This window comes from Nannobrachium achirus (genome assembly GCF_963921795.1).
Source record: "Nannobrachium achirus genome assembly, chromosome: 21".
Classification (NCBI taxonomy): Eukaryota; Metazoa; Chordata; class Actinopteri; order Myctophiformes; family Myctophidae; genus Nannobrachium; species Nannobrachium achirus.
Window position 1 is genome coordinate 26,239,098 of NC_137828.1, and position 15,431 is coordinate 26,254,528.

A 15,431-nucleotide genomic window follows, 5' to 3' on the forward strand; every position below is an offset into this window, starting at 1 on the left:
GAACAATAGTGTGTTGCCTAGCAACCACACACACACACACACACACACACACACACACAAAGAAAAGTAGTGGAAGAATCTTGGCCACCTCACACATTAGAATGTCCTTCTAATACATGAGGGGCCCTGATTTTTCTTTAATTTCTTTAATGTTTATTTTATTTGAAAGTGAAATATGCCTTTAATGTATGTTTTGTAGCCTACTAAATCAAAATCTGCAAAGCAACTAGTAACAAAAGCAGTCAAATAATTGTAGTGGTGAGAAATTTGCCTCCGAGATGCAGTGGAGTGTACTGTATCTAAGTGTTAAAAAAAAAGAAAAGAAAAAGGAATTACTAAAGTAAAGTCATGTATCTGTGTGTTATATTGATAATGGAATAATAAATAAATAAGCGCTCGCACACCGAGGGCTCCAATGTGACAGATGCTTTATTGCACCAAATATTAGATTTTTGGTAAATTGATATTGGCATGTAAAACAATAAAATAAACATCATCGGGCATCGGTTGCTTTCTGACCCTTTTACAATAAATAGAGGATTGGACAGATATGGGTTATAGTTAATGAAATACAAAGGGAAAGATTTACTTAACTTATGTTAGCTAAGCTATGGTCAAACTGGGTTGCCTATGATTCTGTTTTAAGGAGATTCAGAGAGGGTGGTAGGAATTTACACGTTTAAACTTCACCCTACTTCTTTTCAAACATTGTTGTTTCGTTATGCTTGTTGTTTGTTTTTGTCTTCTTTTTTTTTAGAACTAACAAATTCATTTGTTTGTTTAGTTTGACTTTTTCTCCTTTCCTTCAATAATGGACAGTGGTATGCCATTTCATCACTCAACTAAAACAAAAAAAATAAAACATAACATGTAAGCAGTCATTGGAAGAGGACATTCTCCATCCTATAGACCGATTTCCTGAGCGCTCCCCTGTAGAGAGCGTCGTCGCCATTGTCGTGGTGTAAACAGAATCCAGTGGTGGAGTAGAAGTAAATTATTGAAAATGGGAAATACTCAAGTAAAGTACAAATACGCAGTTAATGGCCGGGGCGGGAAATCGGTCTATAGTGGATCAACTGAAAGGCATTAACACCTAGTCAGCTACATCTTCCCAATATCAACAAAAAATGTGTTTTTTTTTCTGACAATTGTAAATGACAATGAATGTATGCAAGAGCCTGTTCACAAAATGTCTCGATCTTCATTTAAAGCAGCATAAAAAAGTGTTGGGAAAAGTATTTTCCTACTCCTCCATTGTATAATATTACGTGGACATGACATTTCCATGTCATTAATTCCATTTGTCATTTCATTTGACAAAAGCAGAATAGGGCAGCTTTGGCATTATCGCATGGCATCTTGTTCAGGTCTGGCAGAAAATAGTCATGTGCCAGTGCATGCTTAATGTCTGTTTCCACGCAGGTGATGTGTGCATGTACAGTACATTGTTTATTATGCCATATCTGCACAGTAAAGTCCTTATTGTTCATTTAACTCTGTGTGACTGACTGACTGACTGACTGACTGACTGATTGTTTGATTGATTGACACGTGCAGTATAGCCAGACAACTATTCCACCGAGGTAGGAAGCTGGAGTCATCGGTTTGTCATTACCGTTCACTAAAATATATTTTAAAATATCTTTACATTTAACTTCTTTAATTTCCATTTCTGCTAAGCAGCGTGCTATGTATGCTTAGATGATTTTGATTCATATTAGGATAAATTTGCGTGACTGTAAAGATAAAACGAAAGTGGGAGGGAGGCGGGGCTTCCGCTTTCCCCCCCACGCTCATCGCATAATAGTGAATCGTAGCGACATTCGGGCAAGCGCCGCCCTCCCTGCTTCCTCATTGGCTGAATACAAGAAACATGGACTTTTCCAACAAATGCGACGGAGGTGCGGCGCCTCAAGCGACCTTGATCCACGTGAGACACCGCCGAGCGAGCTAAAGCGAGCGAGTCGCCGTGTCGAGTGTTGCGATGGTCGCTTGAGCAGACTCAGCGCCGTTCGAGTTGTAAACCAGGCCAGGGGGCCAGAATAGTAAATAATGTTTGGGGGTGAAGTGTCACTCAAAGTGCCTCTGGCCAATCACAGCACGTCTTTTCCGGGACTTGCCTGAACGTCGCTATCATCCACTTAGTTAGGGAAAGTTAGACGAATCTTAGACCAATCTGGGAAATAAATGCTTACCAAACCCAACTCCCTTGGGAAACTTTGAGGGAGCCATTTAAAGTTGGGGTCTCATTGACTTTACTAAACAGGAAAACATACAAAAAACAAATCTGCTTTAAGTAGCATGTGAGGGGTCAAACTAGGGGTTTTTCATGATTCTGAATTTATTTTGTACGAAAAACATCCCTTGGGCTAAAAACGGCCCCCACAAAACTGTGATGAGTAGCCACCTTTATGAACACATTTGTGAAGAAAGCTATTGGTAAGCATTTATTTTCCCAGATTGGTCAAAGATTTGTCTAACTTTCCCCAACTATCTATCACGCATACTCATCAACAGAGCTTCCGTGCTCCAGATTGCATGGACCGGAAGCATTTCAAAGTTGTGGGAGGCAACAGCCTGGCCACGTCGAGACGAGGGTCCATTTTGGTCCCATTTGTACACTGTACGCAGAGTTAAATTAACACTATGGACTATGTGTGCAGGTCAGTCCCTCATTTGAAGAAGACAATGCAGACGGACAGAGCGGCTGCTACCACCACGACGGCACACAGCAGCAACGCCATGTAGATCCGACTGTGCTGCTGCTCGGACCAATGCCCCCCGTCCCCCTCACCCTCCCCCACCTCGTCCACAGAGAAGGGGAGCCCCAGAGAGGCACTGTCCGCGGCGCTGTCAAGCGGCAGGTCGACGTGCAGCGGGCCGCGGGCCTCCACGGTCCAGCGCAGGACGTTGACCTTCGCCTCCATGTCCTCGATCATGTGGTCCAAGTGGGCGGTCTGCTGCTCCATGGCGCTGCGCTCCCTCCCCTCCAGGCCTTCGGGAGGCGCTGTTGTAGTGGTCTGGTTCAGGTCTGCCAGGCTGAGGGCTCGGGCTGCCACCTCGCTGCCGCCCCCTGCAGGACGAGAATAACAAAAAAGGTTCAATTATTTGGGCCTTATATGCCCTTAAAGGACACTTTTTGTTTCTTTTTTTAGTTTGTAATGATAATAATTATAATTATTAGAGTGTTAAAAAATATTTTCTATCGTTCTATTGTGATTTTTAACTGGGGGCATTGGTAAAATAATGCATTTTATTTTATTTTACAAAATATTTTACAAAATAACCCAGCTATTTATGTCTCTGTGAGCCTGAAGGCACAGAGATTTTTCACATCGGTCTTTTATAGCGCCACCAGGAGGCCAATACTCGCGAAACATTTTTTTAAACATTATCTCTATAGTCATGTGATCAAGACAGATCTGTCGGATCTTTCATATTCCATCCTGATTGGCTAAGATTGGCTTCCAAAGTTTCCAGAAGTGGCTCGTATTGTACAAAATCCCTCATGAACGCAGTGCCCGGTTGCCTTGAAACTTTGCACGCACATCCCCACTGCATAGGGGGGACCCACTGGAACCCACCTCTGCCATATTGGAACGCCCACAATGCTCTCTATTTGTACATGACTAGATGGATAAAGGAGGACTCCAGTAGTCATACAGTATGTCATAATAACAATAGTTCGATAGGATTTATTTCATCTGTCTGGTGGAAATCTATAGTTCGATAGGATTTATTTCATCTGTCTGGTGGAAATCTCATATGTCCAAAACAATAGCAGATCTACAAGCTCAAAACTGTGTTTTTGATGCTTTTGTATGACGTTATGATAAATTAATTAACCAAAGAACACAAAAGGTTAACACAAAGAGGTTTCTGCCCGCCACCAAATGTGCATCCTGTGGCAGAGTCCTGCAACGGGTCAGGGCCCCGACGGGCACCCGTGTTTGACGGGTGAAAACAGGTGGAATATATACCATTATAAATTCGAGGGTGCGGGGACAGCGGTGCGCGACTAAACACGGGTGGGCGACATTTTATTGTGAAAATCAGAGAATCGTTTCTGCCTAAACAACGTCACAAGAGCGCACACAGTGAGCAGCAGGACAGAACCACGGCATGCATACAGCACTGTTTCCACCTAAATGTCAAGTCACAGACATATGGAGCGGCTGCCGGCTGGAGCGCACAGTCGCACACAGTCACAGTGAGGCAGCAGCCTGCTGCTGGCAGGAGGACAACACACACACATCACACACAACCACAGCACGCACTGGCACGTTAGTCCATGTTCTCATCATAGCAAGGGTGGTTTAAAAGGCTATCTAAAAGAATTAAGGCAGCCGACCTGGAGTTTATGTAAATACTGTATATTGCGTTGCAAACACTGCAACGCAGACGCGGCTGTAGGCTATTTACTTTAATGCATGTAATCACGGCAGGGCAGGAATTTCAGGGAGGCCATGAAGGCCATGGCCGTCCTTGCCCCTCAGTTTGGCCTTGTGCCCCTTCAAAAATGACCTGAGGCATGACCTGAGGCCACAGTGGCCTTAATGCCCCAGCTGACTGTACCACTTTCTCCTCTTAATACCCGCTCAAGGACCCCTGAACCACTGGCCACTGGTGCCAGTACGCCCAGAAACGCCATTGCAGAGAACCATACCAAAACATGTCTTCCAAGGCAATGTGAACAGTTTAAGAGCTGCGTTTCTCAAATGCCCTTTGACATTAACATTCTAATAAAGAACCCAGGTTTTTAAAGCAAATGAATAATGTGGATGATGTCAATATGACAATTATTCTCTAATTGCCTTTAGTGCTTTGAAAAGTTCAAAGCTATCACTTTAGAAGAATTAGAGGTAAGGAAGTAATAAAAAGGTTCAGAGATGGCCATGGAAATAATAACAATAATGCACTTGATTTTTAAAGCATCTTTTTCAAAATGGATTATAAATTGCTCTATCTACACCCTCCCTCTCAGCTTTCCTACTTTCCTACTATAAAATAAAGTTCAAAGTTCTTTAAAAACACAGCATGTGTTCTCCATCAACACAGCATGTGTTCTCCATCATGTCTACTGGACTAATATACATTTAGTATTTTATTCATGGTAATATTATTGACCACTCCTTTTGTAAGTCTGTGGCAAAAATATATTTTTGGGTTCATGACCCATGACCAATGCAGTAAGTTTGATTTGTGCAGGGCTGAGATTTCACTGCAGATAGTCTACATTTCAAAATCATCCTAACCCTTAAATTCAATTATTTCTTTCAATGGACTAAACCTTGTTTTATTTGATGGCCTTCCTGCCCTAGCATTTGGCCTTTGTGCCCTCCCAAAATTGACAACAACAAAGGCCAATTGGCCTTGCCCCTAAAACGACAAAATTCTAGGCATGAATCACGGGTAGACGGGCGGGCGACGGGTCCTTTTTTCGAGGGGTGGGGCGGATCTGGTGTTGATTTTAATATAATCACGGGTAACGGGTCGGTCCACGGACTGATTAATGACGGGCGGGGGCGTGCGTGGGTTGTCAAAATTGGACCCGTGCAGGACTCTGTCCTGTGGTTTACAGCAATGTATGTAGGCCTATATTATGATGAATATGTGTACGATATAACCAACTACCTTCCAGGCCAGTCTGCACACGGGCAGTGGCGTTTGCCATAGAAAAGATGTCGCCCATGTTGAAGACTTTGCACATGTCGGCGTGGAGCAGCTCGAGGCTGGAGGAGAAGGCCACCCAGAGGAGCTCCATCTCCTTGCGCTCGTCCTCAGGAAGGCTCTTGTCGCGGAGACGAGACGTCAGGTACCGACAGCAGGTGTCAGCCAACTTCTGGGCCTTCTCTCGCGTCTGCCGCAGCTCGTCCCGAAGCTGCAAGCCGTCCACACTGGTGCCCACACACGAGGCCAAGTGCCGGTAACATGCCACCACCTGTATGTATGGGGGGGACCGGGGGAGGGAGACAGAAATTGAGGCTTTACAGCAGGGGTCTTCAACAAGGGGTCCGGGACCCCTAGGGGGTCCTCAGAGTTACTACAGGGGGGCCGCCAAATCTTTGTGTAATAGGATCATGTTTCTTTACACTAATCATTTGATCATCCCTGTATTTTTTGTGGAACATTAGCCAAAAAATAGCAGATCTACAAGCTCACGGGTGTATGTTGTAAACAACAGTAAAAAGTGAAAAGTGTTAAATAAAGGAAAGTACCATAATTAATAAGGAATATCGGGCTACTGCTGTGCTGTGCGGCACCATTGTGACAAAACGATAGTGGAGAGATTAGTTTTCTCAGGAGGGTGGCTGGCATCTCTCATGAAGATGAGGTCGTCATCTACAGTGGTTCCAAAACTGGGGGTCATGATCCCTAGTGATCCCCAAATGACTTTGTTTTCTCACTCTATAGTAAACAAACCTGCATTGCGAGGCAGACCGGACTTGGACACAAATTCAGTCCCGGCATACATGCGACCACAATCGGCGCGAACCAAACATAGAAGATCTACAAGCCCACAACGTGTCGAGGCAGCGATGCGCTGATGTGGGCTTGTATCAGCTGTTAAATGTTTGGGTGGGACTCTTGGGCCAACGTAGCCTGTGATTGGGCTACTAGGCCAGTATTAAGATGATATACAAGCCAGTGGGCCAATCATGTGATGTCGCTCTCTGCTCTGTGGGCCGGTGCTGTTGAAGGATTGGCCCTCTCGACTTTGTGGCCACCCAGCCCGGTATGCCAGATGCCGACGTTGTGAGCTTGTAGAGAGGCTATTCTTTTGGGTGGGTCAAGGCCTGAAAGGTTTGGGTACGCTTGATGCTTGGAGTAGAGCCGCTACATTGCACAGACAGGAGCCATTTGAGGTGGTTCAGGCATCTACAGTATAGTTAGGAGGAGGGGTATATTATATTTCCATGCTGGTCTGGGAACGCCTCAGGATCCACCAGACACTCAGTCACTGGTATTTGATAGGTATAAGTTTGGGCAGTGGTGGAAAAAGTTCTCACATTTTTTAATTAAGTAAAAGTATCAATACTGCAATGTAGAAACCCTCTGTACTTTAGTAAAAGTACATAAGTATTGGCATCAAAATGTAAAAGTAGTTAGTTCTCAAATAATTGTAGTGGCCTGAAAGTACAATATTTGCCTCGGAGATGTAGGCCTAGTTGAGTAGAAATAAAAGTACTGGAAACTGGAAATGCTCAAGTAAAATACAAATACCTCAAAATTGTACAGTACTTGAGTTAAGTTGAGTACATGTCAGGGCAGGAATTTCAGGGAGGCCATGAAGGCCATGGCAGTCCTTGCCCCTCAGTTTGGCCTTGTGCCCCTTCATGCACTTTCTCCTCTTAATACCCGCTCAAGGACCCCTGAACTTTGAGAACCACTGGCCACTGGTGCCAGTACGCCCAGAAACGCCACTGCAGAGAACCATACCAAAACATGTCTTCCAAGGCAATGTGAACATAAAGAACACAGGTTTTTAAAGCAAATGAATAATGTGGATGATGTCAATATGACAATTATTCTCTAATTGCCGTTAGTGCTTTGAAAAGTTCAAAGCTATAACTTTGGAAAAATTAAAGGTAAGGAAGTAATAAAAAGGTTCAGAGATGGCCATGGAAATAATAACAATAATACACTTGACTTTTAAAGCATCTTTTTCAAAATGGATTATAAATTGCTCTATCTACACCTTCCCTCTCAGCTTTCCTACTTTCCTACTATAACATAAAGTTCAAAGGGATGACTAACCACTCTCCCTCTTTAAAAACACAGCATGTGTTCTCCATCAACACAGCATGTGTTCTCCATTATGTCTGCTGGACTAATATACATTTAGTATTGTATTCATGGTAATATTATTGACCACTCCTTTTGTAAGTCCGTGGCAAAAATATATTTTTGGGTTGATGACCCCATGACCAATGCAGTAAGTTTGATTTGTGCAGGGCTGAGATTTCACTGCAGATAGTCTACATTTCAAAATCATCCTAACCCTTAAATTCAATTATTTCTTGCAATGGACTAAACCTTGTTTTATTTGATGGCCTTCCTGCCCTAGCATTTGGCCTTTGTGCCCTCCCAAAATTGACAACAACAAAGGCCAATTATTGGCCTTGCCCCTAAAACGACAAAATTCTAGGCATGGTACATGTACTTAGTTAATTTACACCACCAAGTCTGGGATTCTCTACTGGACCTGCTGCATCCGGGACCCAACTCTGGATAAGCGGATGAAGATAGCGACTAGATCAGTGATATTCAACTGGCGGCCCGCGCCGCGGGCCAAATGCGGCCCCAGCGGAGCTTTCTTGTGGCCCCTGGAGAACATTCCATATTCCAATGTAAAAAATAAATTGTGCTTCACCATTGTGCTAGGTAGCTTGGCAACATACAAGAGCTCAACAGATGAGTTCTGAGTGCAGTTCATCCATCCATTTGAAACCATTTCTGGGTCTCGAGAGGATGTTGTCCATTTACCCCAAAGAGACAATTCACCTGGATTGTGTCTTTCATCTTCTCCATCATCATTAACTTCAAACACATATTGTGTTCTTACCGGGTGCTCAAAATAAAAGCTAAAACCTTTCATTCATACCAACATGTAAACACTTCACCTTGCCAGCCTGCCTCAAATAGTCTTCCTGCATGCCAATGCGGGAAGAGGCCAATTACCCAGGTAGAACATACTGAAATACTGTATCTACATCCTCCTTTCTTAATATCAAAATCTCAGGACTGGCACAGAAAACATCAAAATGCATGAAGTGAAGCAGGCCCTAATAAGTTACCATAGCCTAATGGACATACTGTACATGTCCCTTTGGTGTGTCTTATCGGACATATAGCGAACAACAAACGGTCAAGTGGTTAACCTTGAACATTTTTGTTCATTTCTGTCAGTCTTGTGGCCCCCGACTTCAATTGATTTTACAATTGTGGCCCCCTGCCTAATCTAGTTGAACACCCCTGTACTAAATGGATGGACAAAGCACCACAATACCTTGGCTAGCTGGTGCGTTGATAGCCAAGGTGTTAAGGTGCGTATAACATAGGCTCTGATGCCTGGCAGCGAGTCCCGTGTCTGGTTCCCGCGGACGACGGGCCGTTGCTGCCCATCACTCCCCGATTCCCTCTGCCTCAGATGTCATGATCCCCTGGGCTTGTGATGGACATTTTTCCTCAAACTGTATTTTTTCCAAGGACATACAATTACAAAATGAGTGGTCAATAATATTACCATACATATAATACAATACATTTCTTTTTAGCAAAGCATTTTTTTAATTATTCTAGTTGTTTTTTGTCTTTGCCCTGATTTTAGTCCCATGTAAATTACTGATTGCCTTTATGTGCTGTTTTCTTTATGCATTTCTTTGCCTTTGTAGCACTTTGAGATTGTAAAGCGTGTTATAAATAAAATGTATTATTATTATTATTATTAAATGTATACTACTCCAGTAGACACAGTGGAGAACACATGCTGTGTTTTTAAAGAGGGAGAGTCATTAGTCCTCATCCCTTTGAACTTTATTTTATTTTATTAAGATGAGAGGTAAGGCGTACAGTATATGGAGCATTTTGCAATTTGCAACTCCCCATCTCGCTCCCCCATTTCCTGTCAGCCCTCTTCTATCCCTATCAATAAAGGCCTAAAAGCAAGGGAAAGAAAAGATGAAAGCTGAGAGGGAAGGCATATATTATGGAGTCATTTGTAACCCATTTTCAAAAATTGCTTGGAATTTTTCAAAGCATTAAAGACAATCAGAGGCGGTGAGAAGAATTGTCATATTGACATCATCCACCGGTCATTGCAACCGTAGGTCACAGTCAACTATGAAAACCGGCACATCTTTTCAGTCAGGGTGGGTGGGTGAGTCAGTAACGCCTCAATGTCTATAGATCACATTGTTGACCCATATTTGGCAATGCCCATATGCATATATGGACGCTCCCAGATGATGCCCTGTTAGAGGAACCACACTAACAGAATCCCTTCTATGCCCATATATCAACATCAATATTAAGCCCATATCTGGGAATTCCACATACTGTGTACACACACACACACACACACACACACACACACACACACACACACACACACACACACACACACACACACACACACACACACACACACACACACACACACACACACACACACACACACACACACACACACACACACACACACACACACACACACACACACACACACACACACAATATAGTGTCAGTCTAACCAGTGTGGCTGCCCCAACACAAGTCACACTTGCAAATGAATTCCGTCCTTGTCCCTGCCCATATATGGAAATCCCTGATGTCATCAATATTAAGCCCATAGCTTGGAATGCCCATATATGGACATATTGTGAGAGTCTCATGTGGTCTATAACATCAGACATCTATGATGTCAGATGTCAGTCTTATCCATTTTGTGAAAATATTTTGTCCAGGTTTTGTCCAACTTAAACTACCAACCGCAACTCGAATCGCACTTGAATTCCGTCCTGTGCGAATACCGTCCTGCGCGACCTCGCCTACTGATTACTCATAACTTTAAAAACTCTGTCTCTTTATTAGAGTGCTAATGTCAAAGGCCAGCTCCTGTTGAGTTCAAATCAGATCATTCATTGGCAATGGTTCTTGGCAGTGTACCCTAGGCCAGTGGTTCTCAAAGTAAGGTTTGGGGACCCCAGGGTCCTTGAAGGGGTTCCTGGCAAAATTGCTTAATGGTATCAAAATCTGTTTAACCACTTTAAACCTATCTAAAAAATCAGCATACAACAATGGACAGCAGGCGTGTTGATGAGAGTTCCTGTTGTGAATATGAACAGTGTGGATAATTCAATATCATGACGAGTGACTTGCAATTATATTCTGATTTGAAGTCAAGAGGTGTCCAATGATAATGTACAGTACGTAGTAGAATTAAATATTTTTCTTATTTTAAATGTATTGAAATAAAAGTGAAAGTTGTGATGAGTAGGCTATAAACTGAAGTTACACCACTGGTGTTTCTGCATTAATTAAATCAGTGTCCTACCTATTCTGTAGAAACCTGGAAGACTGGCAAGTCAGCCACTGTATACTGGCTTTAGTATTTTTATTTTTTAAATAGAAGATTTGCCGCAGACATGGACATGTTTGTCCGTGTACTGACACATTGATGACCCCTGCTCTCCCTCTTCCCTGTCTCAATTCACTGTGGATCAATCAATAAAGGCAGAAAAAGCTGTCAGGTTGCATCACAGTGTGGTTTGGTAACCTGACTGTCCAGGACTGTAGACAGCTGCAGAGGATTGTGAAGACAGCGGCTAAAATCATCGGATCAATCAATAAAGGCAGAAAAGGCTGTCAGGTTGTATCACAGTGTGGTTTGGTAACCTGACTGTCCAGGACTGTAGACAGCTGCAGAGGATTGTGAAGACAGCAGCTAAAATCATCGGCACAGAACTGCCACAGCTCCATACAATCTATACCACACGCTGCAAGAAAGAAAACTCAGAACATCATTAAAGATAGCAGCCATCCCACCCATACCCCGTTCTCACTCCTCCCATCCAAAAAATGTTAGCGGAGCACCAAATCGCACACCACCCTTTTCAGTAATAGTTATTTTTTTTTTTTTGCCCAGGCAGTCAGGTTGCTCAACGAAGGGTTGAAACATAGGCAAACATAGGCACTGTACGCACTTTTAAACGGTACACTGTATGGTATTGTATGTTGTTTGTTGGGACTTGTTTTTGTGTGGCCTGCAAGGTATGTGGGTCCACACTCTTGTCGGTCACTGTGACTATGTCTTTGTGTAATACGGCTGAGAGTGCTCCTGAACCTGAACCTTACGTATGAATGAAAGGTTTGTGTTGCAGTAGAAGACATAAGCTCTCATGGTGTTTTCTCTTTCATCAGTTGAGAGGTAGACCAGTGAATAGAGACAGAGCATTCTCTCTTTGATGTGTTGTACACACTCCATTAAGGTCCCTCTCTGACCTGTTGTGCTATTTTAGGTTTATGTGAAAATGTCACCATGTAGCTTTTGTCCATGCCAGGGGTCTTCAACAGGGGGTCCGGCACCCCTAGGAGGTCCTCCGAGTTACTACAGGGGGGCCACCAAATCCAAGTTGTGTGATAGGATAATTATTTTAAATTAACAATTGAACCCTCGCATCCCTATACTCCGAGGAGAACTTCAGACAAAAATAGCAGATCTACAAGGTCTCAACGCCTTGCGCTATGAGGCGTTGAGACCTTGTAGATCGGCTATTTTTGGAAAATAGGTTTGGTGTAGAGGTAAAAAAGAACAGACCAATTACAGAGTGAAAGGTCAAGTTTACTAAGTATCGACAATTTATGATTTTAAGATTGACTTTGTATCAACAACACTGAAATTCATCCATACATGTCATACACTGAATATCAGGGTAGTAGTTGGTCTTGTGCAGTTTAGCAGAGGCTGTTCACTCATTACACTGTATGTTGTGACTGACTGATTGACAGTGTGACTGAGTCCTTCTTGTCCTAGTCTAGTCTTCGTTGTCTTGTCCTTCGTTTTTCCCCTTTCTTTTCTCTTTCTTTGGACTGCGCTCCGGACCAGTGTAATAACTGGATGGGTGTTGCACTACTGAACCTATGAACCTGTGAAGCTAATGTATCCTAATCTGGACCAGCTATAGGCAGTCGATGTGCTCTAACAGACATTGTTAATCTGAAACAATGATCTCCATAATGAATGATAATAGATCTGACCCTGTTGACCACTTAAACCCTAATCTGAGTTCCCAGAACCCTTGCATAATTAGTTGCATAATAGTTGTAATAAACACTTATTTATTATATAGACCTGAGGCCGGTTCAAAAATGCCTTTTCAGTTTTCTGGAAAACTTTATCCACAAAAATATACATAATGTTTCTATATGCTGTCCCGGATTGAAAGCACTGTTGCCAGATTTTGCGAGAGAAATAAGCAACCAGCAGATCTAGGAAAACAAGCCCAGATGAGCACTTTCAAACCTATATATACTGTAGGCCTATTGGCTATTTGAAAATAGCCAATCTACAAGCTCACAACGTGTCAATATGCTGGTTTAAATTGGCTAATAATATTATTTTTATGAAACAAAGCCAAATAAGCAACTACACTTCAAAAACAAACCCTAAAAGCAGCTATATTTACAAGGGATTTAGCAGAAAAATGTATGACAAGGGCACATGGCAACACTGATTGAAAGGTATAAAGACGTATAGGTTTACAACAGGTCTAAATGAAAGCCTTAAGTACACACACCCTTTGCAGATTTTCTTAAGCTTTTAGACACAATAAGTCAATTATACACAGACACGTTCACAGGGTGTGTCAAGTGCTACTGTATCTCTTCCTCAGGCAGCAATTAATAGCTTAGCCTGGAGGATTAGACGGTGTGGATTTGATACAGCTTTGATGCAGATTTGATATGACAAATATCAGAAATAATCTGATTAACATCAATCTATTTTTAGATAACCCAAAGGAGCTTTTGTAGTCCCAATTAGAATGTGTCTCAGTAAGAGTTGCTGAGAGGTGCCATGTTATATGTAATATAATATAATATAATCTTAAACTAACATAATATAACATAACGTGATTATAATGCATACATTTATCTTACAATATTGCCAATAGCAGTTGCAGAATTTGATTCTTGCAATATCTTAGTGCAAAGATATTGCAATAAACACATTCCATTACATATCTAGCCACTTATAGGCCTACGCATGCCCCACCAACTGAAATCAAAATCGTAAAAAAAAAATCGCAAAAAAAACAATAGAAAGCAGCAAATGAAAACATTTTAACAGTCATCTTTTCTTTTCTCTAAATCTAAATCTTAATCTAAAATATGGACGCTTGTTGCAAAAAAGTTGTCCTTTAAAGTTATGCCTTTACCACACATAATTGACACAGGCATTTATGAACAAGCAAGGTAGTAGCCTACAGAAAACATTCATTCATTATGTCCAAGATACAAGCTATGCCACATAGACTGTATCTTGGCATCTCCATCCTACGGGACCTACTTAAGATGGAGATGCACTGGACCAAGACATTTCTTTTCAGCGAAAAGTGCTTTTTCTCCCACAGGGTAAAACACGTGTTTTCTTTGTCTTCCTCACATTCAAAGTGTCTGGGATATTAACCTACTATAGCTGATAAAGTAGAACACTGAGGATAGAATGAATGCCGATGCATTGATGGATGCAATAGGGGAGTGTAGTTATGCATCCAAGTAGCCTGTGCATGTTGTAGGCTACTGTACGTTTGTACATTGAAGGTACAGTAAGTGTGTTGATATAAACATATAGAGGAATACATAGATTTATCTTTTGCATTTCTTCGTAGTTTTAAATGGAATGATGTATTGTTTTTAATGTAACCTACTGTGTGTGACTGTACAGGGTACCGTCAGCTGTGCCTTGCTTGTACAGCTATTTTTGTCTTTCTGTAAAGGGGATCACTTTGAGTTTTATTTTGTTATCCTCAAAATGTTGAATTAATATGCATTTGTCGTAGTGATGTCATATATCTTTCTTGTTATATTAAAGAAGAAAAGAAACATTTAAAAATCAAACCTGTTGGGTCATTGTTTTCATTGCCATGTTTTCAGAATTTATACAACAAACTTAAATTTACAACCAACACTGGCATATTTAATATAATATATTAGAATTTACTTTGTCTAATCCAGATATCATAATGCCATGACAAATACCCCAAAAACAACTAATTGAGGGAAAAAATAAATGAAAAAATACAACACTATTATTATTTCATTCTCTGCATGGGTCCAAAAGCAAATTAGCCATAGCATTAGATCATTTTGGAACTTGGGCAGCTCACCTTAATCAAGGAATAAACGTCAGCCGTTCCATCAGCCAAAGTGCGGTCTGCGCCGGCTGTGCCATCATCGCCCACCTTGTTGTTACCAAGTGAGGGCATGAGGGCAGATGGACCAGAGCCCCGGACTCTGTCACTTCACTGCTGGCCCCTCAGCTCCACGTCCCTCCGTTGGGAGAGATGCTTCATTCAGCGCTCCTCGGCTGGGACAGGCTCGGTCCCAAGGGAAGACATGCCTCTGCGCAGAAAACGCTCCTCCTCTCTGACAACCCTAATCACAGGTAGCAACTGAAAAGTTCCCTCCGCAACTGAAAAGAAAAGAACAAAAATCTGCAAATATCAGTAGCACACTTTGTATAATAAACGAATGTATTGTAATTGTAACCTCCAAAGAAAGAGTGGTAATCCGGCTGTGATTGACACCTTTGCACTGACGCAGACGAGGTTGAACAGCTAATCTCATTACCTTTCACTGAGACCAGCAGCATCCCACTGGCAGAGCAGCTGCTTTTGTCTCCGCTCTCCAGCACAATGGCCCTGTCACTG

The 15,431-nt window shown here is 42.2% G+C and overlaps 1 protein-coding gene across 1 annotated transcript; it reads right to left on the bottom strand.

Annotated features, from left to right (window-relative positions):
- Positions 1-2,672: 2,672 nt before the first annotated feature.
- Positions 2,673-14,987, bottom strand: rgs9bp (regulator of G protein signaling 9 binding protein; the record flags this gene model as incomplete). Its single annotated transcript, XM_080751699.1, has 3 exons — positions 2,673-3,073; positions 5,635-5,941; positions 14,889-14,987. 3 exons carry the CDS (start codon positions 14,985-14,987, stop codon positions 2,673-2,675), a joined length of 807 nt encoding a protein of 268 aa, XP_080607825.1.
- Positions 14,988-15,431: the final 444 nt, after the last annotated feature.